Source organism: Equus caballus, chromosome 24 (genome assembly GCF_041296265.1).
Source record: "Equus caballus isolate H_3958 breed thoroughbred chromosome 24, TB-T2T, whole genome shotgun sequence".
NCBI lineage: Eukaryota > Metazoa > Chordata > Mammalia > Perissodactyla > Equidae > Equus > Equus caballus.
In genome coordinates, this window is record NC_091707.1 from 31,755,387 (window position 1) to 31,781,045 (window position 25,659).

A 25,659-nucleotide genomic window follows, 5' to 3' on the forward strand; every position below is an offset into this window, starting at 1 on the left:
CTTGTTCAGTAGTGTGTTGTTTGGTCTCCACATCTTTGTGCCTTTCTCAGCTTTTTTCTTGTAATTAATTTCTAGCCTTATAGCACTATGATCTGAGAAGATGCTTGTTGTTATTTCAATTTTTTTAAATTTGTAGAGGCTTGCCTTGTTTCCCAACATATGGTCTATCCTAGAGAATGTTCCATGTGCACTTGAGAAGAATGTGTATTCAGCTCTTTCAGGGTGAAGTGGTCCATATATGTCTATTAAGTCCAATTGTTTTAGTTTTTCATGTAGCTCCACTATTTCCTTGTTGATTTTCTGTCTGGATGATCTGTCCATTGATGTGAGTGGGGTGTTGAGGTCCCCTACTATTATTGTGTTGTTTTTAACATCTTCCTTTAGGTCTGTTAATAGTTGCTTTATGAATCTTGGTGCTCCTGTGTTGGGTGCATAGATATTTATAAGCGTTATTCCTTCTTGATGAAGTGTCCCTTTGATCATTATATATTGTCCCTCTGTGTCTCTCTTTACCTGTCTTATTTTGCAATCTACTTGGTCTGATATGAGAACTGCAACACCTGCCTTTTTTCCCTTGCTATTTGCTTGAAGTATTGTCCTCCACCCCTTCACCCTGAGTCTGTGTTTGTCCTTGGGGCTGAGGTGTGTTTCCTGGAAGCAACAAATTGTTGCATCTTGTTCTTTAATCCATTTTGCCACTCTGTGTCTTTTTATTGGAGAGTTCAATCCGTTCACATTGAGAGTGATTATTGATGCATGTGGACTTAGTGCTGTTAATCTGTCGCTCATTATCTTGTTTTCCTGCATTTCTTTTCCTGTTTGCTTTAGACTACCCATTTAATACTGCAATTTCTTATGCTGGGTTTCTTAGATTTTTCCTTATTTATGATTTGTGACTCTGTTCTGTAGTTTATTTTAGTGTCTACCTTGAAGTTTGTATTTAGAATCTCGTGTATAATATAGTCTATTCTCTGGTGGTCTCTTACTTACTTGACCAATACTGATTTGGACCCTTTGCTCTTCCCCTCCTAAATAATTATTTTCATTTTTTATTCCAACTCGTCTTATTAATTGGTAGTTAGAGTGCTAAGATCGTCCTTGTTTTGGTAGTTTCCTTACCTTTATCCTAATGCTATCATTGAATATTTTCTATCCTGTTCTGGTTCTATCCATCAGTCTCCCTAGTCTGTGGATTGTGTCCCCTTTCTCCCTTTTTTCTTTTTTCAGGTATGAGAGCCTTCTTGAGGATGTCTTGTAATGGAGGGCTTTTGGTTACAAATTCCCTTAACTTTTGTTTGTCTGGAAAAGAATTTCTCCCTCATATCTGAAGGAAATTCTTGCTGGATAGAGTATTCTTGGCTGAAGATTTTTATCCTTTAAAGCTTTGAATATGTCACTCCATTCTCTCCTAGCTTGTAGGTTTTCTGTAGAGAAATCCGCTGACAGTCTGATAGGGGCTCCTTTATAGGTTATTCTGTTTTTTTTTCTTACTTCCCTGAGTATTCTTTCCTTATCTTTCCTTTTTGCCAACTTTACTACTATGTGCCTTGCAGTAGGTCTTTTTACATTGACAAATCTAGGAGATCTAAAACCCTCCTCTACACACATTTCTCCATTGATCCCTAGATTTGGGAAGTTCTCTTCAATGATTTCGTTAAGCACACTTTCTGCTCCATTTTCCTTTCCCATATTCTTGGGAATTCCTATGATCCTTATGTTCTTACTCCTCATTGAGTCCATTATCTCTCGGAGATTTTCCTCATTTTTTTTAATTCTTAGTTCTCTTTCCTCCTCTGTCTGGCACCATTCAGCCTGTCTGTCCTCGATTATGCTAATTTTCTCCTCTATGTTGTCTACACGGGCATTCAGGGAATCCGTATTCTGTTTTATCTGGTCCATTGTGTTTTTCATCTCAAGTAATTCTGTTTGATTCTTCTTTATGATTTCAATCTCTTTTGTGAAGTAACTCCAGAACTCGGCTTGTTTCTTTATCTTTCTCTCTACCTCATTGAGTTTTTTGATTATAGCTGCTCTGAACTCATCACTTAGTTTACCTACTTCCAAGTCCTCAGGACTTAATTTTATGTTTTTATTGTTTTCCTTCTGGTCTGGGGCCTTTATAAATTGCTGGATGGTAGAGGAGCGGTTTTTTCGCATGGTGGTAGAATTCAGTTGCAGTTACAGCCTGTGCCACTAGATGGGGGTCGAGAGCCGCGTGTTATGAGCTCTTGGCCTTGGGGCAAGATGGCTGCGCCCACTGGCTTTGCCGGCAGGGCGGGGGGGGGGGGGGGGGGCGGGGGGGGGGCGGGTGCGTAGGGGCTGTTACTCGCGCCAGTCTGGGTTCAGATCAGTTCTGTTCTCTGTTCTCCCAAGGCCCTTGATTTATGGGGTCCCCGCGGGTGGAAGCTTTCCCCCCGTCAGCGGGTCTCCACTGAATCAGTGGCAGGAGTCCTGGATGATCCCCCGGTCGCGTGGCCCCTCTCCCGCTCCCTTCCGACCCGCGCCATGGGGATTGCAGACTCTAGGGGAGGGAACGATGTTCTCTCCTACCGTTCCAGCGCCTCCGAGGGTGTAAAGCAAGGTTTATGATCTCCGCCTTCTTGGTATTGTAGGTCTCTAACGAGCTGGTATTATGTTTATTCTCTGAAATTCAGTTCTTCCAAACTTTTGTTGTATTTTGGAGGGGAGAGAATCCCGGGTCAGCTCACCCCGCCATTTTGCTCAGCCCCCTCTCCTGGATGAATATAGTTTTAATTGGAATATGTGAATTTGTTTTTCTTTAGTAAAGGATTGAATTCTGAGTATTGTTTTTTAAACAAACTTTTTTCTTTTTAAATTATATTTATTTGTTTATTTATTTTTGAGGAAGTTTAGCCCAGAGCTAACATCTGCTGCCCGTCCTCATCTTTTGCTGAGGAAGACTGCTCCTTAGCTAACATCCATGCTCATCTTCCTCCATTTTATATGTGGGACACCTGCCACAGTATGACTTGCCAAGTGGTGCCATGTCTGCACCCGGGATCCAAACTGACAAACCCCGGGCAGCTGAAGTGGAATGGGTGCACTTAACTGCTGTGCCACTGGGCCGGCCCCTAAACAAGCTTTATTCACTTGTAGCTTTCTTCAGATTTTTAGTAATGTTTTAACTGATTTCTCTGTGTTTAGTTTCCTCTCATCTGTTGCAGTACTGCCTGTATTTCTAAAACATAAGTAGAATTTTGAATTTCTTACCGTATAAGCCTCATATTCTTAGCATGGCATTCAAGGCTTGCTCCATTCTACCTTTCTAGCTTCCCACATCGATCCTGTTCCATGTCAGTCATATATCCCTGCAAACTTCCTTTGTGCTTTGCTAACATCTTATGTCCCTGTTGTCCATCCAGGCTACCTGTTGAAATTCTATTCATATAGTTATAATTAAAGTGTTATTTGATTCATATAGCTTTCATCATTCCTGCCCTCAGTTCATCTCAGGCAGGATTAAATCCTCTCTTGCCACATAAAGCAGTTTTTTACTGTTATGTTAATTTCCGCTGTAGTATATGTTGTTTGTGTCTCTCCATTTCTCACAGCCCCTTGTACCCTATTTCATTCCCATATCCACCTCCATTCTCTAATTGCAAGATAGAAAGTACAGTAAGTTCACAGACTGTGTCTCTTCATCTTGTACCTCCGTAGAACCTAGGACAACTTCTTGCTCATAGCAAGAATGGAATAAACATTTATTGGATAACAATTGCAGTAATATTGCTCACCTGATAATCTTACTGTCCTTACCTAGCTATTACATAAGGAAATGATAAAATGCAGTTTCTCTAGAGTATAAATTGTATCTCAGAGCAGCAGTATTGTCTGTCACATCACTAAAACCTTAAAAAAAAGAACAACTGCAATGAGACTTTTCAGATTTTCCTTGCTGTGATAACTGAATTCTTATTTAAAAATAAAGCACGGATTCAGTGTCTTCAAAGTTTATTGTAGAATTCCCTGGGACTCATCGTTTGACTGTTTTAATCATTAGCTTGTGAGGTGGTTTAATTTGTAGCCTTTGCAAATGGTGTACATGAGGCAAATCACTGTGTATTTGTATAAATAAGGAAATGCACAATTGTGTGACTTTGATTCAATCTGTAATCATTGTTAGCGAGAGGAAACACAATTTTGTTTATGTCTTCAAGAATGGAATTGAAGCCATCTCCCACAAAAACAGAACAGTTGTTTCAAATGAAATTCAAATTAACAGACATGACTTCTGGGTATACTTGGCTTGGTGCCCAGAGGTACTTGAAATCACAGGACAAACAGCATGTTTTCCTGGAATGTCAATTTTATTCAACAATATTGATAAAAAGAAAAAGTCTAGCAATTCTATCAGATAAAAAAATGTTTTTTTCCAAATAAATATAACTGTTGTGGAGTAGATTACAGGTTTACAATGATTTTTCAAGATAAAATATGAGAGGGTACTTGTTTTTTCTCCTTTATTATTGATTTGTTGGAGAGATTTAGAAAATAGTGATCCACAGTGGATGATTTGAGAATGAGACATTGAGAAACTTCTGTTACTTTATTTAGGCGTTTTCCTGACTCTCAGGCAAAAGAGAAAACACAATTAGTTGTGTAGTTCTCTGACTGAAAAAGAAACACAAGTTTTTCTAGAAAGAGTGAGATAATTTTCCTGACCCAGAATTCTAAGAGGAATTATGTGCCTGTCTAACAGTTCACTTGAATGTTTTTATTTAGATTTTGCAGAATTTGTAGAGGCAGCTTTTTTGAGTATTTGAGTATAGTTTTCAAAGACTATTTCATTTGAGGTAGCTGTGCTGATCTGATCTATGTCCTGTTGATTTCTGGCTGTTCAGCAATAGCAATATAGGAGTAGATTATCTGTTTGATGGCCACAAGTAGTAGTTGTTGACTACACATTCAAGAACGAATTCTGGCAAGTGTTGGAAGTACAGATAATCTCTGGAAAGAGCCGCTTGTATTATATTTTAATTAAGGACAGATGCTGGAAAACTTCACATCTTTGCCTGGAAATTAGTCTGATTGAGCCTACGTTTTCTCAGAAGAAAGAGCTCTGTGTTTGCTTCAGTTCCCAAAGAAGTCCTTGTTTTGAACTCTAGAAGTCAGTGCCAAAGAGTGAGCCTAGAAGAGCTGTCTTTCAGCTTTACAACCAGTAGCTTTACTATTGAAGCTTTTGATACCTCTGAAAAGAGCCAAATAGGTTGGCCACATAAACACCTTAGATATTCAGTTGATTTCTGTGATCCTCTTGTGCTGCTAAACCCTTTACCTTTTGCTGCTCAGTATTATTGAATGCACTGTTTCTAAAACAGAAGCAGAAACCGGAACTCAGGAAATTGTTTATGATTGAGGAACCAGAGGTAGAGCTCTAGTTGAAACCAAAAATAACTTTTCCTTCCATGATAAATCTAGTTGTTTTTATTTTTCTTACATTAACAATCAGTTAAGAGATTTGGGCTAATAAACTTTCCTTCTAAAAATGTACATTTTCTCCATAGATCAAGGGACAATAGTCATTCGCAAGGTAGTGTGAATTAGTTCACTCCAAGTGCTTTATTTGTAATTTAGGTAAGACCAGTTACAGTAATATTTAAATTTTGATGTAGGATGGTGGTGGTAGGGAATTTAGGGGCTGTGGGTATTTTTAGATGAGTAGGCTTTGGATTTACTAACTCCACTTCTGTCCTTATACTTAGACAAGCATGGAGATGTAGAACATTCATGGAAAGGAATTTAGTTTGTAGGGAAAGTGCTAAAGGCAGACTGGATGCTATCTCATAAAGCATATTTTCATAATAAAGAATTGAGGTCTCAACTGCTGAGAGTTTGAGTTGAAATAGCCATCTGTGTTTCAGGACCAACAGTTTTAGTGACAAATTCTGGAGGGTTAATTCTTAAAACCCATGGAGCAGCAGAGTATCACTGAAGGGGTTTTAGTGAAAGTTGCATGATGACTTTATTGTGATATATTATTAATTTAAGAAAGGAACACATCACCACAATTAGAGTTTACAATATTTTTGGTAAATAATTTTAACAATTTAATTACAGTTCTTGGGTAAAGCATCTTGTCTTTGTCCAAGATGCTGAGTTGAAAGTTGGCTACAAGAAGATTGGATGAAGAGGGAGGTCTGAGAAAGTAAGAAACTCACAGTGGTCCATTGTGTAATACCACATAATGACTTATAATGAACTTATCTGTGTCATAACCTCTTATGCTATATTGTTAAATGCTTGAGGGCAAGGTTATTTCTTTTTTCAATTTTGAATTTTTTGCCATCTCATGTAGTGTCCTGTCTACCCAGTAGGCTCTTAAGAATTTGTTGAGCAAATTAATTTAAAAAATAAATGCTTGTTGAATAAGTATCCGTTAGAGATAGCTTTCACAATGCTGGTGGTTGAGTTATGAAATCACTGCTAGGTTATACTAAGGAGCCACAAGGCATGAAATTCACCCCAAATAAAGTTGCATGCATTGTGACCAAGAGACAGCATTTGTGCAGAAGAGCTGGTTTTTGTTTGTGTCTGAAAATGTGCACAGTATGTTTTTATTAAGTAAATCGATAAATACTTTGGGGTATATGTATATATATAGTTTTAAATTACAAAAGTTTTTGTATACTTAGACCTTTATATTTATCTTGTTACTTCTTTGTCATACTTTTCTTTCTCAGTTTTAAGAAGAGAGGAGTTGAAAGTAACTTGAAATTATCCAAAGTTTTGAGGTCACTCTCTAAATTTTGTAGTTCGACTGGATTAATTCCTTACCTAGGGGGCTTAAAATAAAACTAAGAAATAAGACAACTAGTAGCATGCTAGAAGCCAGCAATTTTTTTTTCACAATCTAGACTTCTTTTAAAAAATAATAAAGTCCTACAAATAGTTACTTATTGGTGAGAAGTATTAAAACATGAATTTTACATATTTATTTTTTATAATGTTACATATGCAAGTCATGGGGAGAAAGATTTGTGTGATATTTAGAGTTGATTGATTCTTAGTGTGTAAGTGTAAGATTTTTATAAGTGGTATCTCACATTATAGAAACTGTAGAAAGCAGAGGGAAAAAAGGAAGCCATCATTCAATCATCTGGTGCTGTCTAGTGTTTTTTGTATGTTTAACCTATACATGCTTTTGTTTATTTTAGATGGTGGCTATTATAGTGTATGTAAAATTGTATTTTGCTTTTTTCACCTAATTAAATTTTCAACTGTTGAATGAGTTATTTAGTGAACATCATTACTTTGTGCAAGTATTGAGCAAGACAATCTGAAAAATTGTGAAAGCTTTGCAGATGTGTTGTGTAGTATGCTAGTCCTATGAATTAATCTTTCTGTAGCTGGTTAGGGGTCAGAATATTAGCTGTCAACAGAAGAAAAGAAAAGATGTTGATAAAGTACCAGTATCTAAGGAAAAAACTATAAAACAAATGAAGTTTTGTGAAGTTAAGCATAAAACCACATATGCATTTAATAGGATTACCTAGATGTTTTGGAGAAAACATGTTTGTTTTGTGTATTAACTCTTGTTTTAGAATGATTTTCATTTTCTTGTTTGATTTTATCCCTTCCTACCCTGAATTTGCCTTGGTTCTTTTTTTAAGAATGCCAGGCCAGAAACTGTCACTAATGATGATGAAGAAGCCTTAGATGAAGAAACAAAGAGAAGAGATCAGATGATCAAAGGGGCCATTGAAGTTTTAATACGTGAATACTCCAGCGAGCTCAATGCCCCTTCACAGGAGTCAGACTCTCACCCCAGGAAGAAGAAGAAGGAGAAGAAGGAGGACGTATGTGTTACTGAGTTCTGACAGCAGGGTCATTTCTACAGTTTGCTTTTTATGCTGTCATTTTAGTGATTTCATTGCATTTCAGCTTTTGAGGGGAAAACAAAATGACTAGTATTTATAACAATATACTCTTAAGCCTAATTTGACTGTTTTACCAACTAACTTCCTAATTTTTTTTACGAAAACAGTCCTGTTTTGTTTGTTTGAAATGCATTGGCATGGAAGCATGTGTTTATCTGTGGATTCAAATTACGTAAGAAAAAAAAACTTGAGTGATGAAGTAGGAACTGATATTAAAGGGTGTAAAGTAAGATTTTTTTGGTTTTGATTTTCTTTGGCCATGAAGGGGCTGGCCTTGTTTGCCTTACTCCCTAATTGTTGTTCTGTTCCTGCTCCAGGCACGATGCCAGGTCACCTTCACTAAGTATTTTCATGGATTCTTTAATTTTTAGCTGACTTGCTTCTAAGCCACATCTCATTTCCCTCCACGGACAGTAATGCTGTTGAACTTCTAACTGGAGGACTATGAAAGAGCAGCACAAGATGAAACACTCCTCCCCAGTGTATTATATTATCACCACTCTTTGTCAGCTTAAGCTGATTGAACAGTGGGAAGTCAAGGTTGAAAGAAAACATTTGGTTTTCTTATACTTAGTTCTTTTGGATAAACTTAAAGAAATTACGGGGAATTCTTTTTAAAATATTGCAAGTATGGGGCCAGCCTGGTAGCATAGTGGTTGGGTTTGTGTGCTCTGCTTCGGTGGCCCAGGGTTTGTTGGTTTGGATCACTGGTGCAGACCTACACACCACTCGTCAAGCCATGCTGTGGTGGCGTCCCACACCTAAAAAGGAGAAAGATTGGCACAGATGTAAGCTCAGGGCCAATCTTTCTCACCAAAAAAAAAAGGAAGTATGTTATATGCTTGGATTGTATATGCCATGAAAAAGTACTATAAAACATACATATTGTGATTTAATATAAACTGATAGTCATGGTTTATATTATTTTGGATTTGATTCCCTTATTAGGCCATCTTCAGTTTTCTTTGTGGCCAAATACATATTTATTACTTGACTTGTTCCTCATGTGGTCATAAAAAACGTGTCTAGTGAAGGTCCAGTCACTGGGAATGTTCATTGGTAGAGTTAGTCACATATTAGGGTCACTGAGGCCTATAGAGTTTGTTCTTCTTTCCTCATTAATAGGAAAGAAGAAAATACCTAGACCTATTTGGTTGGTATGGGTTGGGAGGAGAGGATGAAAGAGATCCTGCTTCTATGGCAGGAATTGCAGGTAAATTTTGTTGGTATAATTGTTTTGTATATCTTGGAGGGGATCAAGGTAAAAGCCCTGCTAGCATGAGACTCTCCTTATTTCATTAGATGAGGGAGTTGGAGGGAGAGGAGGTGGTGGGTAATGGTAGGAGTTATAGAGAGTAGTGAACATTTTTTTATTATTAAGTAATTTGAAATCAAGAAACTCACAGAAATCTAGCATTACTTATAGTATAAACATAGCATTGTTTTGCAAGTAATGTGAACTTTCGTTTGTTTGTTTTTAAAAATCTTTGGATTTTTCTGCAGATTTTCCGCAGATTTCCAGTGGCCCCATTGATCCCTTATCCACTCATCACTAAGGTTCGTTTATATTGTAGGCTTTGACAATAACTAGATTTACTCCTAATTGCCAGTTTTATGATTCTTGTCCGTTTGATTTTTCACGCCTTAGGTCATTAGATTTGTTACTATAAAAGTTCTACTTATTTATTTATTTACTCTTATCTTTTGTTAAGACGTATACAGAATATCTAACCTTTAGTTTTTATCTTTTTGTGTTGATGTGGATTGCTCTTTATACGTTCTCCTCTGTCCCCCTTGTCTTTTAGGAGGATATAAATGCTATAGAAATGGAAGAAGACAAAAGAGACCTGATATCCCGAGAGATCAGCAAATTCAGAGACACACACAAGGTAGTATTCTTGTTTATTCACTTAATACCAATCTAGACTTTTTACAGAATCCAGAGCAAAACAGACAAAAAACAAAAAAGAAAAAAACAAAAAAAAACCTTACAGTAGAATATAATTTTAAATGCTTTTTATAGGTTTAATTGAAATTTAGATAGAAACAAACAGAAGACCAATACCATATTAAAGTGGTTCTTGACATTGTACTTAGTTTTTTCAGTTACTGACTATACAGTCATCTCACTTTAATATGAATAAAAGTTAATATTATTTTTAGATTTCAACATAAACATCAAAGTCAGATTTAAACTAGATTCAAGGGGGCAGCAGGATAACATACACTGTAGTGTATTTCTGGGAACAGTTATTTAACTTAATCTTAGGAAAACCTTTTCTTTAGAGCCGAGATTAAAATTTAAGATTTATATTTGTATAGATTTAAGTTGAGAGGGGGAGATATTAAAAAGTAGGTCAGTGGTTACCAGACTTACCAAATTTTAGATGCATGGAAGAACTGTAAATTCCCATAAAGCTAATCTATTCATTGACCCCCACCATTATGATAGAGATCATATGGTGACTAATGCAAGATGAAACTCTCAGCTTGGAAAGTAACAAGGAATAGGATGTAAGTATGAGCTTCTGTTTTTTATTATATTTATGGATGCCCCCTCAGAAAAATATGCAAAGGGGTAACTGGCTTGGAAATGGGTATTTGTGCATAGTAAATCCCACTCACGAGTTTTGCCTATTGAAAGCTTCTCTCAATGACAGTGCATCTGTGAATGTTTGCTGGTGTTGAAGGTGATGCTTACGGACGGTGAAGTGCAAACACTGCATGAAATGTATTTTGATAGAGATAATAAGATATTATTGGTTCTTATAAGACTGAGTGACCTTTAACTCAGTGAAATGTTAAGTGTTCGTTTTGTCTTTTATTCAGTCTTATTTTTTCTTAAATCTTTCAAAATCCCAAGTTGACAATTAATGCCATTGAATAAATGCTGCTGAACACTTATCCAGACACCCAGCCCTAGCTCACATACACAGTGCTTTTTCAGGAATTAAATGTCTAAAAGCACAAATGTAGTTCTCCCAAATTAATTTTGAGAGTTAAAAAGGTAGTCTGTGGGAAGTCATTTTAGAGGAATACTTTTGGTTAGGTCAATACTCAAATTCAGGGTCTGAGTAAGCTTGAAAATGGTATATAGTTGTGTGTGTGGTTTACCCCCTTTTTGTTGTTATTTGTTAACTCCTGTCATATCATTGATAAAGTGTGAGGAAATTGTGTTAAAAAAAAATTATTTCAAAAATATTTGCTTCAGAGTTTGAGAAGCTGTCAGGCATTTGACAGCCTTAGACTTAACCTCACTGCGGGGTGAATGTTTTGGATTTCCAAAATGTGCTTTAAGAAGAAATCAAAATGAAAAAGAAAAAAAGTTATTTTTATTGGGTGGTATGGTTAAAGGGGATGTTTGAAACTCCAGTAATAAAAAATGAGCTCAGTGAACCTTTGCATGTTTTGGTATGAGTTTATTAAATAACCACAGACTGTCAGGGTATCAGCGTGGCAGGGGGCGTCCATTTACAGCACGGACGAGTCTGAAGAGAGAATAAGGTAAGATTTATGATTTTTTTTCTGTCCTTTCCTCTTCGTTATTTCATTACTTTCTTATATCTTTTTAGATTCACTTCATTTCTTCTTTCTCTAGTCTTTGTCTTAAAATATATATATGTGTGTGTATCTATTTACTGCATATATAATCTTTTAGAAATGCATTTAATGTGGACCAGATTCACTCACTTTTCATTTAATTAAAACAAAATTTTTGAAATGAGTTCTGAAACAAATTATTATTTATGTAAGTGGAACTGTACACCTAAGAAATAAGTAGTGCAGTGAATAAGTGAGTAAAAAAATTGAGGAATTCTACAAAAGAAATTATTATTGGAACAGCTAAAATAATCTGTAAGTATTGATTATCTCAGAAATAAACAAATTTCTTTATAAGTGTATGACACTGAGGTAAGTTTTATATAGTCTAACCTCATTTTACAATATAAATTTTATATTCCATTAGCTCTGTTTCAGAAATTAGAATTTTCCCCTTTAAATAGCTTTCAGTTTCTGTCCTGTTTCCATTTCTTTTCTCTTACCTTTGTAATTTCAATGTATTCAGTATTAGCTTTGCCTATGTTCTACTTTGATATAGACTGGCACAGCAGCTGAATATATTGATTCCTCATGCATTAGCTTTTCTTTCATAATCCTCTATCAGTTCTCTCATCCATGAGCAAGAGAAAAAGTATAACAGGTAAGATTGCTTTTTAAAGTTGTTTTAAATGCTTTACATGACTGAGAAAAGAAAAAAAATGCACATTTTATTGTTGCAGTTTAAATTTCATTTCGGTGACACTAAACATGAAACCAAAAGGATAAATGTGTTTTGTTTTTGTTTTGTTTTTCCTGTTTGGGGTATTTTTTTTCTGAGTTTGTGTAGAAACCGTGTGGTACACTGGTAATCTTGTCAGGGTACAAACTTGGTCTGACTTTGTTATTTGGTTTATTTGTGAACCATGTACTTGCTCTTCCTCCCAGAAACATAGCTTGTAGGCAAGGTTAATCCAGTGTTGGCGATCCATGTCCTAGCACAACATCTGTAAGTTAATACACAATCGTTCCTTCCAAGGATGGATTTATCACTGTTGATATATTTTTATTGTCTTATAGGAATAATGGGCATAAATATGTTGCTTTTAAAATTAAGTTAAATGAAAATATTACAGTTATGTACATTTTTGCTTGAAGTGAGTGATTTTCAAACTTTTTGTATTTGGTGGGCTGTCCATCTTGTAATGGTGGGAGTAAATGTTTCCATAGATAATAGGTCAGATCTTGGCTGAATTCAGCTTGTCTCTTGGAGGGTGGGCAAACCAGAGTGCAGAAGATTATTTAGTTGCATTACAGTGACTTGACTCTCCTCCCCCATATCCCCTTTAAAACCTTCAACTAGTAACCTTTAGATAATGGGAAGTCTGGGGTTATAATTAGTATCCAGTAGTCCTACTGATTTACAGAAATTCATAATGGGAAGAATTACATTTTAGCAAAGTGATTGTATTTCTAGAAATTATTATGAACCACCACATTCCTCATAATTATTTTAGTTACTGGCCAGCCACACTTGACATAGTCTCCCAGCATCCAAGATTGGAGATTCCTGGTCTGTGTAGAGTATATGATTTTGCACGAAATCTGTCTAGTCTTGTAATTTCTTCAGTTTAATTTGTCAAGTAAAACCACAAGTATTTAATATTAAAGTACCAGTGGTTTGGTTTTTTGTTCCCAATGTTGGGCATTGCGCCGGGAAAAATTTGAATACTAGAGCTACAGAATTAACTCTAAAAGTACTTTTATTGGTTTCTAGAAACTGGAAGAAGAGAAAGGCAAAAAGGAAAAAGAAAGACAGGAAATTGAGAAAGAACGGAGAGAAAGAGAGAGGGAGCGTGAAAGGGAACGAGAAAGGCGAGAACGGGAACGAGAAAGGGAAAGAGAACGTGAACGAGAAAAGGAGAAGGAACGGGAGCGGGAACGAGAACGGGATAGGGATCGTGACCGGACGAAAGAGAGAGATCGAGACCGGGATCGAGAGAGAGATCGGGACCGCGATCGAGAAAGGAGCTCAGATCGGAATAAGGATCGAAGTCGATCAAGGTAAGGCTTTGTAGAAGTTACTGGTTTCCCGATAGCTTTAGTAGAACTGCAGGTTGGTACTCTCTAGGACCTCTTACATCTATGTGATGAGAGGACTTCCTTAGAACAGAGCATGCCTGGCTTGCTATCTCACACACATGTAAAAACATTGGTTAAAGTAACAATTTTCAATGTTAGTGTTAGTTTCTGTGTGAAGCTGGTTTTTACACAGACCCAGAACACACCAACTGTCCACCCAGTATTCCAGGCTGACGTGATTCCTTTGTCTCCCTGGTTCAGTGGGCACTTTTTGTAGTCATGTTTCATTGAGGTCCCATGTACTGGGAAATCAGCTTTTAGCACCACTGCTTTGAGCCCCTGGTCTCTTCATTTGGTCCTGTGGCCCACTGGATGTCCACAACTCTCCTCCTAGGCTCTAAATTTACTCTCTTTATTTATGGCTCCTAGTAAATTCACCTTGTTTTTGTTTTATTTTAAAATTTTTCTTAATTATATTGAATTCATTTGATGAATTGTCTCAAATTCCTTAGGAATGAGGTGGAGCAGAAATGAACAAAAAGAAGGAAATGGAGAAGGGACAGAGTAGAAGGAGGGAAAAGAGGAAACCTCTCCTTTTCTTTTTCAAGCTAGTTTTCAATGTACATTTTCTGTATTGCAGATTTTCTACCTGATTGTAGCTGAAGGGGAGGTCTGCTTTAGGTCAGTCCACCAATTGTTGGAACTGGAAGTTCAGTGCTCTTAATCTTTAGTGGGCATTAAAATTCTTCCCTTCCTTCCTCCCCTGGAATAATGATTATCCTCTTGAATAATCATTATTGAGAATTTGACATGTATAAAACCAGTGTTTTTATGCTTTTACTACAGATATGAATCCATAAACAATATATTCTTTCAAATGTGTATACATATATGTGTTTAATTAGATTCATGGCATCATACTCTATATATTCTGCAGTCTCATTTTATCACTCTGAATTAAATATTTGAGAACGTCTCATTGTTGATATGTAGGGGTTTTTTTTTCCCTCCTTCCTCCCAAAGCCCCCCAGTACATAGTTGTATATATTGTAGTTGTGAGTGCCTCTGGTTGTGCTATGTGGGACACCGCCTCAGCGTGGCTTGATGAGTGGTGCCATGTCTGTGCCCAGGATCCAAACCGAACCCGGGCTGCTGAAGTGGAGCGTGTGAACTTAACCACTCAGCCATGGGCCTGGCCCCTAGTATTTTGGGTTTTTTTTCTTTTCTGAGGAAGTTTTGCCCTGAGCCAACATCTGTTGCCAATCTTCCTCCTTTTTTTTTGGCTTGAGAAAGATTAGCCCTGAGCTAACAACTGTGCCAGTCTTCCTCTATTTCATATGTGGGTTGCCGCCACAGCATGGCTGACAAGTGGTATAGTTCTGTGCCTGGCATCTGGACCTGTGAAGCTGGGCCACTGAAACAGAGTATGCCAAACTTAACCACTAGGCTGTGGGGCTGGCCCCTGATATATAGTTCTAATTTATTCGTGCATCATGCCAAAATGCTCTTTTTCCACACCTGTGCCAACAACACGTTTATTCCTTGATCACTAATGAAGTAGATTATCTTTTAACGTGTTCATTAGCCCTTTATATTTCTTCTTAAAATTTTTTAAAATTTTTATTTATTTTTGTGAGGGAGATTGGCCCTGAGCTGACATCTGTTACCAACCTTCTTTTTGCTTGAGGAAGATTGTCCCTAAGCTAACATCTGTGCGAGTCTTTCTCTGTTTTATATGTGGGAGTCTGTCACAGCATGGCTTGACAACGGTGTGTAGGTCCATGTCCAGCATCCAAACCTGCGAACCCCAGGCCACCAAAGCAGAATGTGAGAACTTAACCACTATGCCACTGGGCTGACCCCTGTATTTCTTATATCCAAGCTTTTTTGTTTTCTGAGATACCTATAAGGATTAACTTTTAATTTAGAATAGAATTCAGATTTTGAGGCTAGGTTTATGGTCTGTTTCTTATATGAACTTAGAGGAGTTTACAATTGTGCAGAAATCAAACGCTAAATTCTGGCTTGTGAGTTTGTATATGGTTTCATAATATATGTTGTCTTCCTTTCCCTTGGTTTTTAAAAGAAAACAGGAAGAAGACTGACTGGTGTTTTTTAATTTTTTGTTTACGTAGAGAAAAGAGCAGAGATCGTGAAAGGGAACGGGAGCGAGAAAGAGAGAGAGAGAGAGAACGGGAACGAGAAAGAGAACGGGAGCGAGAGAGAGAGCGAGAAAGGGAACGGGAGCGTGAGAGAGAGAAAGACAAGAAGCGAGACAGAGAAGAGGATGAAGAAGATGCATATGAACGAAGAAAACTTGAAAGAAAACTCCGGGAAAAAGAAGCTGCTTATCAAGAGGTAAATTAAGGAAATGCTTTTATTCTTTTCTTTTTAAAGATTGGTGCCTGAGCTAACATCAGTTGCCAATTTTTTTTTTCTTTTCTTTTTCTTCTTCTTCCAAAGCCCCCCAGTACATAGTTGTATATTCTAGTTGTAGGTCCTTGTAGTTGTGCCGTGTGGCACGCTGCCTCAGCATAGCCTGATGAGTGGTGCTAGGTCTGCGCCCAGGATCTGAACCGGTGAAACCCTGGGCCGTGGAAACAGAGCCCAAGAACTTAACTACTCAGCCACTAGGGCCAATCCTGGAAATGCTTTTATTCTTAAAGCTTGGTGCTTAGTAGGTTAATCAAAAATTTTAGAATCCTTTGTGTACATTTTGAAAGCTTTGACAATTTTCTTTTTAGCGCCTTAAGAATTGGGAAATCAGAGAACGGAAGAAAACTCGGGAGTATGAGAAAGAGGCTGAAAGAGAAGAAGAAAGAAGAAGAGAAATGGTAATATTCTAGGTCAAAAATAAGTGATTTTTTCAGATGAAAATCAGATCGAATCTTAACTTTTAACTAGAAGTAATTTTATAATTAAAATGTACAAGCTCCCTATATAATATAATTTTTATATATGTCAAGTAACCTTGAGACAATTTTAGTACACCAGAATCTTTCTTCCTCCTATTTGTCACATTTTTGCTACCTATAAACAAAATTATCTTTTAGCGTACTGTCAAAGTACATAAATGAAAATTTATAGAACATTCTTTAAGATTCTGCAACATTTTTGAATTTGAGTAGGCTTTGATATTGTTCTATATTGGTGTAGTACATGTGGATGAAGGAAATAGTGTCATGAGAAGACCTGTTTTTATAAATCCAAATGATTGTCTTCTGTATATAACATTTATGAGTTATAGTTTTCCCTTATGTTACTATATTATCCTTTCTTTGAACTACATGATAATCATAAAAAATGAATCTTGTTGTTTGCATTTACACTGACTGATAAACGTAAGTAAAGCAATTGGCATAGGTTGTTACTAAGTAAAATGACAAGAAGATTATTTTATCATAGTATTTGCTTCAGTAGTATGTTCCATGTGTTCTGTCTTTGCCAGAATTTCATGAAAGTTTCTTTATCTCCAGTTTGGAGATTATTCTTCCAAAAACTTCACTGAAGTTAGGAATCTTCTTCAAATAGCTTTTGAACATGAGACATAGAGGGAATTTTTGTAAGTAACCAAAAGGGTGCATGCAGCAACTAGATAGACAGTATGGGTTTTCCAGATAGTAGCTCCTCTAACATCATAGAATTATTTACAGTAATTTTAATTTCCATGGATTGTAGCTCCCATTCTAGAATTTCTTTCATTTGTAGGTTAGAAAATAGTAAGAGACATAGTTATTTGAAGAAATGTTTGCCATCAACAACATTGTGGAATCAATTTGAAGTGATTTTGCTTCTTACAAGCAAATCTGAAACCTGTCTTTCTAGAGAAAAATTTCCTATTAGTTATATTTTTATTTGGGAACTTTTAAAAAATCTGATTACAAAAGCAGTTACTTGCTCATTATGAAAATGTTCAAGTAACAGAAGTATGTGATGTAAAAAGTGAAAGTTTCTACTCCTCAAGAGTAGTAACTTACATTTATATTTTAGTATATACCTTTTGGGCCTTCCTCTGTTTTGTTTAGATTTTGTAAGTATTGTCATTGCTACCTGACAGCTTTCATTCGTTTGGCAGATTTTGAGTATATATTGTGTACCAGCCTTGTGCTAGGTACTGGGCATAGAAGAGTAACTACTAATGCTTCTAACTTTGAAACAAATGCGTAGTATTGTCAGAGAGATAAGGTCGTTACTGTAGCGCATGTGTGAGTATTTAACGTATGATAAAGATGTGTTCACAGTATTTTGGGAGTACAGAAAAGAACCACTAATTCTGCCTAGGGTGAGGAGTTGGCCATGGATAGATGGTTAGATCGGGGAAGTCTTTACAGAGAGGTAGCATTTGAACTAGATGAAATGTGTTAAAATTTTACTGTAGTCAGAAACCTACCATTATCTGCTTTGTATATAGATATAATAGTTGTTGATATAATGGATATAGATTTACATTATAAATATGTATTTAGTTATATAGTATGCATACAATCATTAGATATAACTGCTGTTAAATATAATAGTTGTTCTATTTGAAATTCTAAAAATAGGAGTAAGAGATTTCATGTATTTTCATGCTTTGTGTACTCAAAGTTAGGTAGGCATTACCTGTAGATTAATGCATGAATGTGATTTAAATTTGTAATTCTGCAGTTCATAAAAACCACTTCTTATGGCTTTGTCTACCTACAAATGAAATATAAAATATTTTTGTCCAGTTAACAGATTCAATGAGATCACATTCAGTTTTGTTTCTTGGTGGGCTCAGGTCTCATTAGAAAATAGTTACTGTACTTTGAAGATTATATTCAGAGAGGAAATTTATTGTAATACACTATGTGTAGTTTTCATTTCATCAATAAAAGATAAAAAAATCTAATATTATTTAATATATGAAGTATATGAAAATATATTATAAAGTTCAAGCAGTATGATAAGAAAACTCTGTTCCCAAGAAAAGAGGAGGAGGTAATCTAAAGGACTTTTATGTTATTTTTGCACACTTTCTCATTCATTTCTTAAAAGGCAAAAGAAGCTAAACGACTGAAAGAATTCTTAGAAGATTATGATGATGATAGAGATGATCCCAAATATTACAGGTAAAGAAGCCTTGCTTTATGAACTCATGCTTTCAGCTCTTTCTTCGCTGTATTTCCCCTTATCTACCAGAGAGTGCAAATTCACTCAGTGGAGTAAGAGAGAAAGAAATCTTCACCTTCCATCTTATAATCACCCTCATAATTGCTGTGTTCTTTTCAGGGTGGGAGGGAGATGAGAGAAGAGTTGTTGGAAAAGGATCAATAATTCTGTGTATCTTTTTGGGGGGAAAGTCCACAATAGTATAACAAATTAATTTTTTTTCGTATGTTTTAAAGAGGTCCAGTTTTTAGAGCAAGTTTTAACTAATCTTTATAATGGTGATCTAGAAATTTTTCTCTTCAAGGATTTTCAATTGTTACATAGCAATCTGAATACCTTCCACCCCCAGCCCCCTCCCTCACCCAACTGATATATTATTGTGAAGTGAGAATTAAAGCCTATCTTCTCTCTTTTCTTCGTTCCTGTGTGGCATTTCCTTCTAGCTCTTATGGCACTATGGTAAAATTGTTTGTTTTATTCTCCCTCCACTCCAAACTGTAATTTCCCTGAGGATATGGACAGTATTTTGATTTTTTTAATCTCTGATGTGCTTGACATGATCCAGGCATGTAGTTAAGGCATTTAATATATAATTAAATTTGATACACTGTAGCCAAAGTAATTAAAACATTGGAATTAGCAGCTTAAATTGGAAGAATGCCAAGAATTTGACTTTGTAGGAAATTTTAAAAATCAATAAAATTATTGATTCATAAAATAGCTGTACATAATTTCAACATTCTGAGATATAATAAACTACTAGATGGAACCTCTGCTTTCTGTTGATTCTGTACAACTTCTTTCTCGGATTTTTTTCCACAAGGGGAAGAATTGATTTAAATTTAAAATACAGAACTATTCTTAGTGGTATTACTACTCTTTTTATTAATTTTCCACAACTTTGGCATCCGAGGAAACACAAATTATGTGTTGAGATTTCTCTGTGGAATAGGCACAAAATGAGAGCTCCACCCCCCCAAAGCTACTTTTCTACTTGTTTTAGACACTTATTTAGAATGACTTAAGAATGAGGCATGGTGATAAATGACAAGACAATGCTTACTAGACATTAACATGTAGAGAGCACGCTGTCTTGGGTGTTGCACAGATAACAAGATTAAGACAGTCTTCAGTCTCTTAGCATGCAGCTTTTAGTATTGAAAGAAAGAGCTTTTGGAGACATGTAATAATGATGATGCTCTGACTGTTAAATAAGGCCTATTATGATTTACTTTTGCAGAGGAAGTGCTCTTCAGAAGAGGTTGCGTGATAGAGAAAAGGAAATGGAAGCAGATGAACGGGATAGGAAAAGAGAGAAGGAAGAGCTAGAGGAGATCAGGCAGCGCCTTCTGGCAGAAGGGCACCCGGATCCAGATGCAGAACTCCAGAGGGTGAGATATTCCAACATCCTGAACAACATTCTTTTAAGATTATCCTGTCATCTTAAGCCAGCTGTGATAGAATTTAGTTTATAAGGGAAATGCACTTTATGCTCCATGCATCTTGCAAGTTTTTTTGAGAATATTAGGACTTTGTTACACAAATCATGAGTATTAGTTGATTTACAACTTTAATTATTTTAAACATCTTCCAGGTGTCTTATTCCTTTGTTTTTGTGAAATATTAAGTTAAATGAATGTCTTTTTTTTTTGCTGAGGAAGATTTGCTCTGAGCTAACATGTATCACCAGTCTTCCTCTATTTTGTGTGTGGGCCACTGCCACGTGGCCACTGACGAGTAGTGTAGGTCTGCACCTGGGAAGTGAACCTGGGCCACTGAAGCAGAGTGCACTGAACTTAACCACTAGGCCACTGGGGCTGGCCCTAAATGAATGTCTTTTAATGAAACTTTGCTAGAAACCTGTCATACTCTGACACTTAATAACTTTTGTGGTTAGAGTTCCTTCTCTCACTGCCACCCTAAATATTTTGTTTCCAAAATAAATTAAAGCTGTTTTCATGAACAGCTTGTCATTTAAAATAGGAAAAGACTGTGTCATAGCACATGGCATACTCCATTCTTCCTTTTAAAAATAGTGTCATTTTAGGAAAATTTTTAGTTCTTAATATATTGTAAATCTAATAATTTATAAATGTCAACTTTTTAAACTCTCTTATATGCTGTTTAATCGAAACCATGTCTCCTTACATGTCCCTTTTATTTTTCAAAATGAAATAGTGGGATTTTTTTTCTCTTGATAAAGGTGGGTATTTACATGAGTAAATAGAAAGTTCAGGCAACATAGAACACAATAATGAAGAAATTAAAAACCATCTGATTTCTTATCAGCCAGTTATAATCATTAATAAATGTGTGGCTATTTTTTTAATGTCATCACACAGGTATACATATACCCCCCTTGAACAGAAGTTTTATAAATGGAATTACAATTTACATGCTGTTTCTCATGTGCTTTTAAACCGAGTATAGTCTTCCACCCAGAATTTTACTAGTTTATGGCCCTCACATCTTTTTTCATACCTTCACTATTGTGGCAAATTGTCAGTCTTTTAAATCCTTACCATTGTAACATATAGGTTGGGGATATTTTTATTTTTTAATTCTCTGACCAGCAGTGGGTTTGAATGTCTTATGGATTGTTTAATGGTCATTGTACTTCCTTTGAATTGATAATTAGAAGGTGTTATGTCATGCATAGATGTTGAGTTTTTATGTAGTTCAGGAGACATATTTCTGTTTTTGTTTCATGCTCGGAAAAATTATTGATCTATTCTTCGAAGTTTTTATAATGCTCTTGTGATGATTATTTTATTTTTTCATTTTCTGTCATGATTTCAGGAGGAGTATTCATTTTAGTATAGGCCTTTGGCTCCAGAATTTCCCCTTTCCGCTCGCCCGTTTCTTCCTTTCCCTAATGAATACGAAAGTGACTTCCACCCTCAGCCATTAACCTAGGAAGAAGAAATGATGTATGAACAAGCTGAGGATTTGCGCTGACTCTTAATATATTGTCTGTACTGTTCTAAAATAAAGCTTCTGGTGCTAAATTTTTTAATAAAAATATAAAAACATGCTTTTTCAATTTGAATTAACTATTATGTATTTATCTTTGTTATCACTTATAGAGTTTATACAAGCCACTAAAGAATGGTAGTATATGTAAAATATTAAAACATTTTGCAGAGTACCTAATATACTCTACAGATTTACTTAGCTGTCTGATTATAGAAGCAGGCAGTGTTTTGTTACTGTTTTTTTTTTTTTTTTAAAGATTGGCACCTGAGCTAACATCTCTTGCCAGTCTTCTGTTTTTTCTTCTTCTTCTCCCCAAAGCCCCCCAGTGCATATATATTCTACTTGTAAGTCCTTCTGGTTGTGCCCTGTGGGACACCAGCTCAGGATGGCCTGATGAGTGGTGCTAGGTCTGTGCCCAGGAGCCGAACCGGTGAAACCCTGGGCTGCTGAAGCAGAGCACGCTAACTTAACCACTCAGCCACAGGGCCGGCCCCAGTGTTTTGTTATTCTTAATGAAAAAGAAAAATAGAGATTTTATGAAAGATAAAGTAAAACATAAAGCTGGGTGAGTTGAGTATGGTTTTGATCTGTTTGAGTTAATGAGATCATCTTTTGGTTTTTAGATGGAACAAGAGGCTGAGAGGCGCAGACAACCACAAATAAAGCAAGAACCAGAATCAGAGGAAGAGGAAGAAGAAAAGCAAGAAAAGGAAGAAAAACGAGAGGAACCCATGGAAGAGGAGGAAGAGCCAGAGCAAAAGCCCTGCCTCAAACCAACTCTGAGGCCCATCAGTTCTGCCCCATCTGTTTCCTCTGCCAGTGGCAATGCAACCCCCAACACTCCTGGGGATGAGTCTCCCTGTGGTATTATTATTCCTCATGAAAATTCACCAGATCAACAACAACCTGAAGAGCATAGGCCAAAAATAGGACTAAGTCTTAAACTGGGTATGTTAGCATTTCCTTCCGTCCTTTTTACCTTTATTCCCAACCCGTTGCAAATACTTAAATTTTGCCTTAAGGAAAAGATAAATATGTGCTGCTTGGTAGGTAGATAGAAAAATATTTAAAAATGCTTTCTAGCTCACGATTGTTTTGATAGTTCTACTAGTGCTCCTATATTTGCAGCTTCCTCGAGTTCTGAGAAGAAGTGAAAAGTTAAGTTTTCTAGCACTTGTGAGTAGTGAGTTATTTTTTTACAGTTGGGATCTTTGTCTGAGATTTCTGGAAGTATATTTTGCACTGCTTTTGAGGGATGGAGGGTTGCAAAATGTAACATTTGAAAATTAAGTTATCATGCTAATACAGCGTTTTTACTATAGGTGCTTCCAATAGTCCTGGTCAACCTAATTCTGTGAAGAGAAAGAAGCTCCCTGTAGATAGTGTCTTTAACAAATTTGAGGATGAAGACAGTGATGACGTACCCCGAAAAAGGAAACTGGTTCCCCTGGATTATGGTGAAGATGATAAAAATGCTCCCAAAGGCACTGTAAACACTGAAGAAAAGCGCAAACACATTAAGAGTCTCATCGAGAAAATCCCTACAGCCAAACCTGAGCTCTTTGCCTATCCTCTGGATTGGTCTATTGTGGATTCTGTGAGTAGCAAATTGTATTTCATCATTTTATTGGAAGTTGTTTTGAATATAGCATACAAAACTCAGTTGACTCTGTTAATGACAAGTAGGGATGATAATGTGGCTTCAATCTGGCATGGCCAAGGAATTTAGTAGATTATTGGGGGAATTCTTGGTGGTACTCAAAATCTTCATAAGTTAAAAGCAAATAATTGTATCTTCATACGTATCTGTCTTAGTTTAACTTGTGAATGATCATACTACATTTTAGTCTTAAGAAAAATCACGAGGTTATAGACTTTTTACTAAATGTAGTAAAAGGCTCTTTAATTTAGTAATCATGCTTTATTTTGCAGATATTGATGGAGCGACGAATTAGACCGTGGATTAATAAGAAAATCATAGAATACATAGGTGAAGAAGAAGCTACATTAGTTGATTTTGTTTGTTCTAAGGTTAGTCTTTTACTCCCTCCACCTCCAACATTGGTTTTATACTTTAAATTATTAGACATTTTCCAAAATTAAAAATCTTTCACAGTCAAGTCCATAATAGTTTAGTTTCTTTCTTTTTTTTTTTGAAGATTGGCACCTGAGCTAACAACTGGTGCCAATCTTTCTTTTTTTTTTTTTTTTTGCTTTTTCTCCCCAAATCCCCCCAGTACATAGTTGTGTATTCTAGTTGTAGGGCCTTCCCATTGCAGCATGTGGGACGTCGCCTCAACGTGGCCTGATGAGCCGCGCCATGTCTGTGTCCAGGATCCTAACCGGCGAAACCCTGGGCCACCGAAGTGGAGCATGGGAACTTAACCACTCGGCCAAGGGGCCAGATAGTTTAGTTTCAAGTAACAAATTCATGGCTACTTGAGTACCCCTCCTCTCTTTTTCAAACCCCCGTGCCACAATGCTTTCATTTCAGGGCGTCATGGAAAACAGAATTGCTGGCTCCTGCCAAATTTTGCCTTCTCCCTGCCCCTGAGAATGCCTTGCTACCCTCTTCTTGTCTTAATGGTTAGAATACTGCTGAAGGACAGTTAAGGAAGCTTTGTGGAGACAGCCAAAGCTTGTGTCATTGATTCTTTTGTCAGTCATGCATCCTTTAGAAGAGGAGCAAAATGGTTCCCTTCGTAGCATAATAATAGTCAGTGTTTGTTGATTAACTGCTGGAATTTGTTCTTGGGGTGACTGTGTTAAGCGTTTTATAGGACTTTATCTTCTTTAAACCTCCAACAACCTTAGGAAGTGTGAGGTAACTAATATTGTCCCCATCTTATCATGAGGAAATTGAGGCTTAGGGAGAGATTTTTGTCTTGACCATGGTTACATAATGAGTAGCAGAGCCAAGCCAGTAAAACTCATGCTCTTAACCATCAACAGATACCACATCCTTCCATTGACTCCTGAAAGAAGTCTTATCTTTAATGAGACAGTTTGTATAGTGGAAGCACCATATTTCTGTAAAGGAATAACTAATTGCATTTTAAGGAAATGCCTTTTTTCTACCAGTACTACTCTTTTTAACGTTAGAAGTAGGAAATTTAGGTTGCCTTTCCACTTGTAATTATTGTAGCATTGAAAATTGTCAGTCAGTCTAGATTTGAATTGTAAGAGATACTATAGTGATTAAGATCCCAAGTTATGGTGTCACACTTACATTGAAGAGAGTGAGATTCTGGGAATTAAGAAATTTAAAGAAAGGTTCTTCAGCCACAAGAAATTCCCATACTAGTTTGAGGGTACCTTAAAATTTCCTGACTGTATTGCTAATTTTTTGTTTATTTTCAAAATGATAATTATTTTTTTCTTTTAGGTTATGGCTCATAGTTCACCTCAGAGCATTTTAGATGATGTTGCCATGGTAAGTTAGAAATTCATTCTATTATTATTTTAATATCTATGTGAACAAACTATCTTCTGATTTTGATGGTTTTTCTACCTCTCTTGGTTCCAGAATCTTTCTTTTTATAGGCTTGAATTAAAATTTGAATGTGCATTAAAAGAGGTTAAAAGCCCCCACAGCAGGGTATCGTTAAACAACACTAAGAGTTTTCTTTTTCACCTGTCTCTCCCCCTCCCCTACCTTTGGTGCTTGTATGTATAAATATAAATCCTGGATCTATTCATATATTTAGAAGACATTGATTAAGTGCTTACTGGGTAGAGCAGTGTGCTATAAGCATAAAAAGCTGGAACATCTGCCCTTAAAGAACTAGTAGGGAGACAGGTGTACCAATATTGATACTGTAATATACTTGCTATAATGGGGATAAATAAAAAAGATAATGGGAGCAGAGGAGATAGAGCATCTGGTGGTGTGGAGGGCAGTTACGGAGAAGCATCACAGGAATTACCATCTAAACTGAGACTTGAAAATATATAACCGTTTGTCACTTGGACAGGTGTCTGTTGGGTTTGCAGTAGTTAAACATCAAATCCCCAGTTGCATTTAATTTGGATA

At 36.4% G+C, this 25,659-nt stretch overlaps 1 protein-coding gene across 1 annotated transcript in view; it reads left to right on the top strand.

The window, feature by feature from the left end:
* Positions 1 to 25,659, top strand: part of RBM25 (RNA binding motif protein 25) — a 57,699-nt gene that overhangs the window by 27,097 nt on the left and 4,943 nt on the right. The window contains exons 7-18 of the mRNA XM_001916283.6: positions 7,632 to 7,817; positions 9,402 to 9,455; positions 9,704 to 9,787; positions 13,213 to 13,499; positions 15,653 to 15,875; positions 16,262 to 16,351; positions 18,537 to 18,610; positions 19,891 to 20,041; positions 22,250 to 22,574; positions 22,949 to 23,223; positions 23,559 to 23,657; positions 25,012 to 25,059. Coding sequence (XP_001916318.1) covers positions 7,632 to 7,817; positions 9,402 to 9,455; positions 9,704 to 9,787; positions 13,213 to 13,499; positions 15,653 to 15,875; positions 16,262 to 16,351; positions 18,537 to 18,610; positions 19,891 to 20,041; positions 22,250 to 22,574; positions 22,949 to 23,223; positions 23,559 to 23,657; positions 25,012 to 25,059 — 1,896 coding nt within the window. The remainder of the gene's footprint in view (positions 1 to 7,631; positions 7,818 to 9,401; positions 9,456 to 9,703; positions 9,788 to 13,212; positions 13,500 to 15,652; positions 15,876 to 16,261; positions 16,352 to 18,536; positions 18,611 to 19,890; positions 20,042 to 22,249; positions 22,575 to 22,948; positions 23,224 to 23,558; positions 23,658 to 25,011; positions 25,060 to 25,659) is intronic.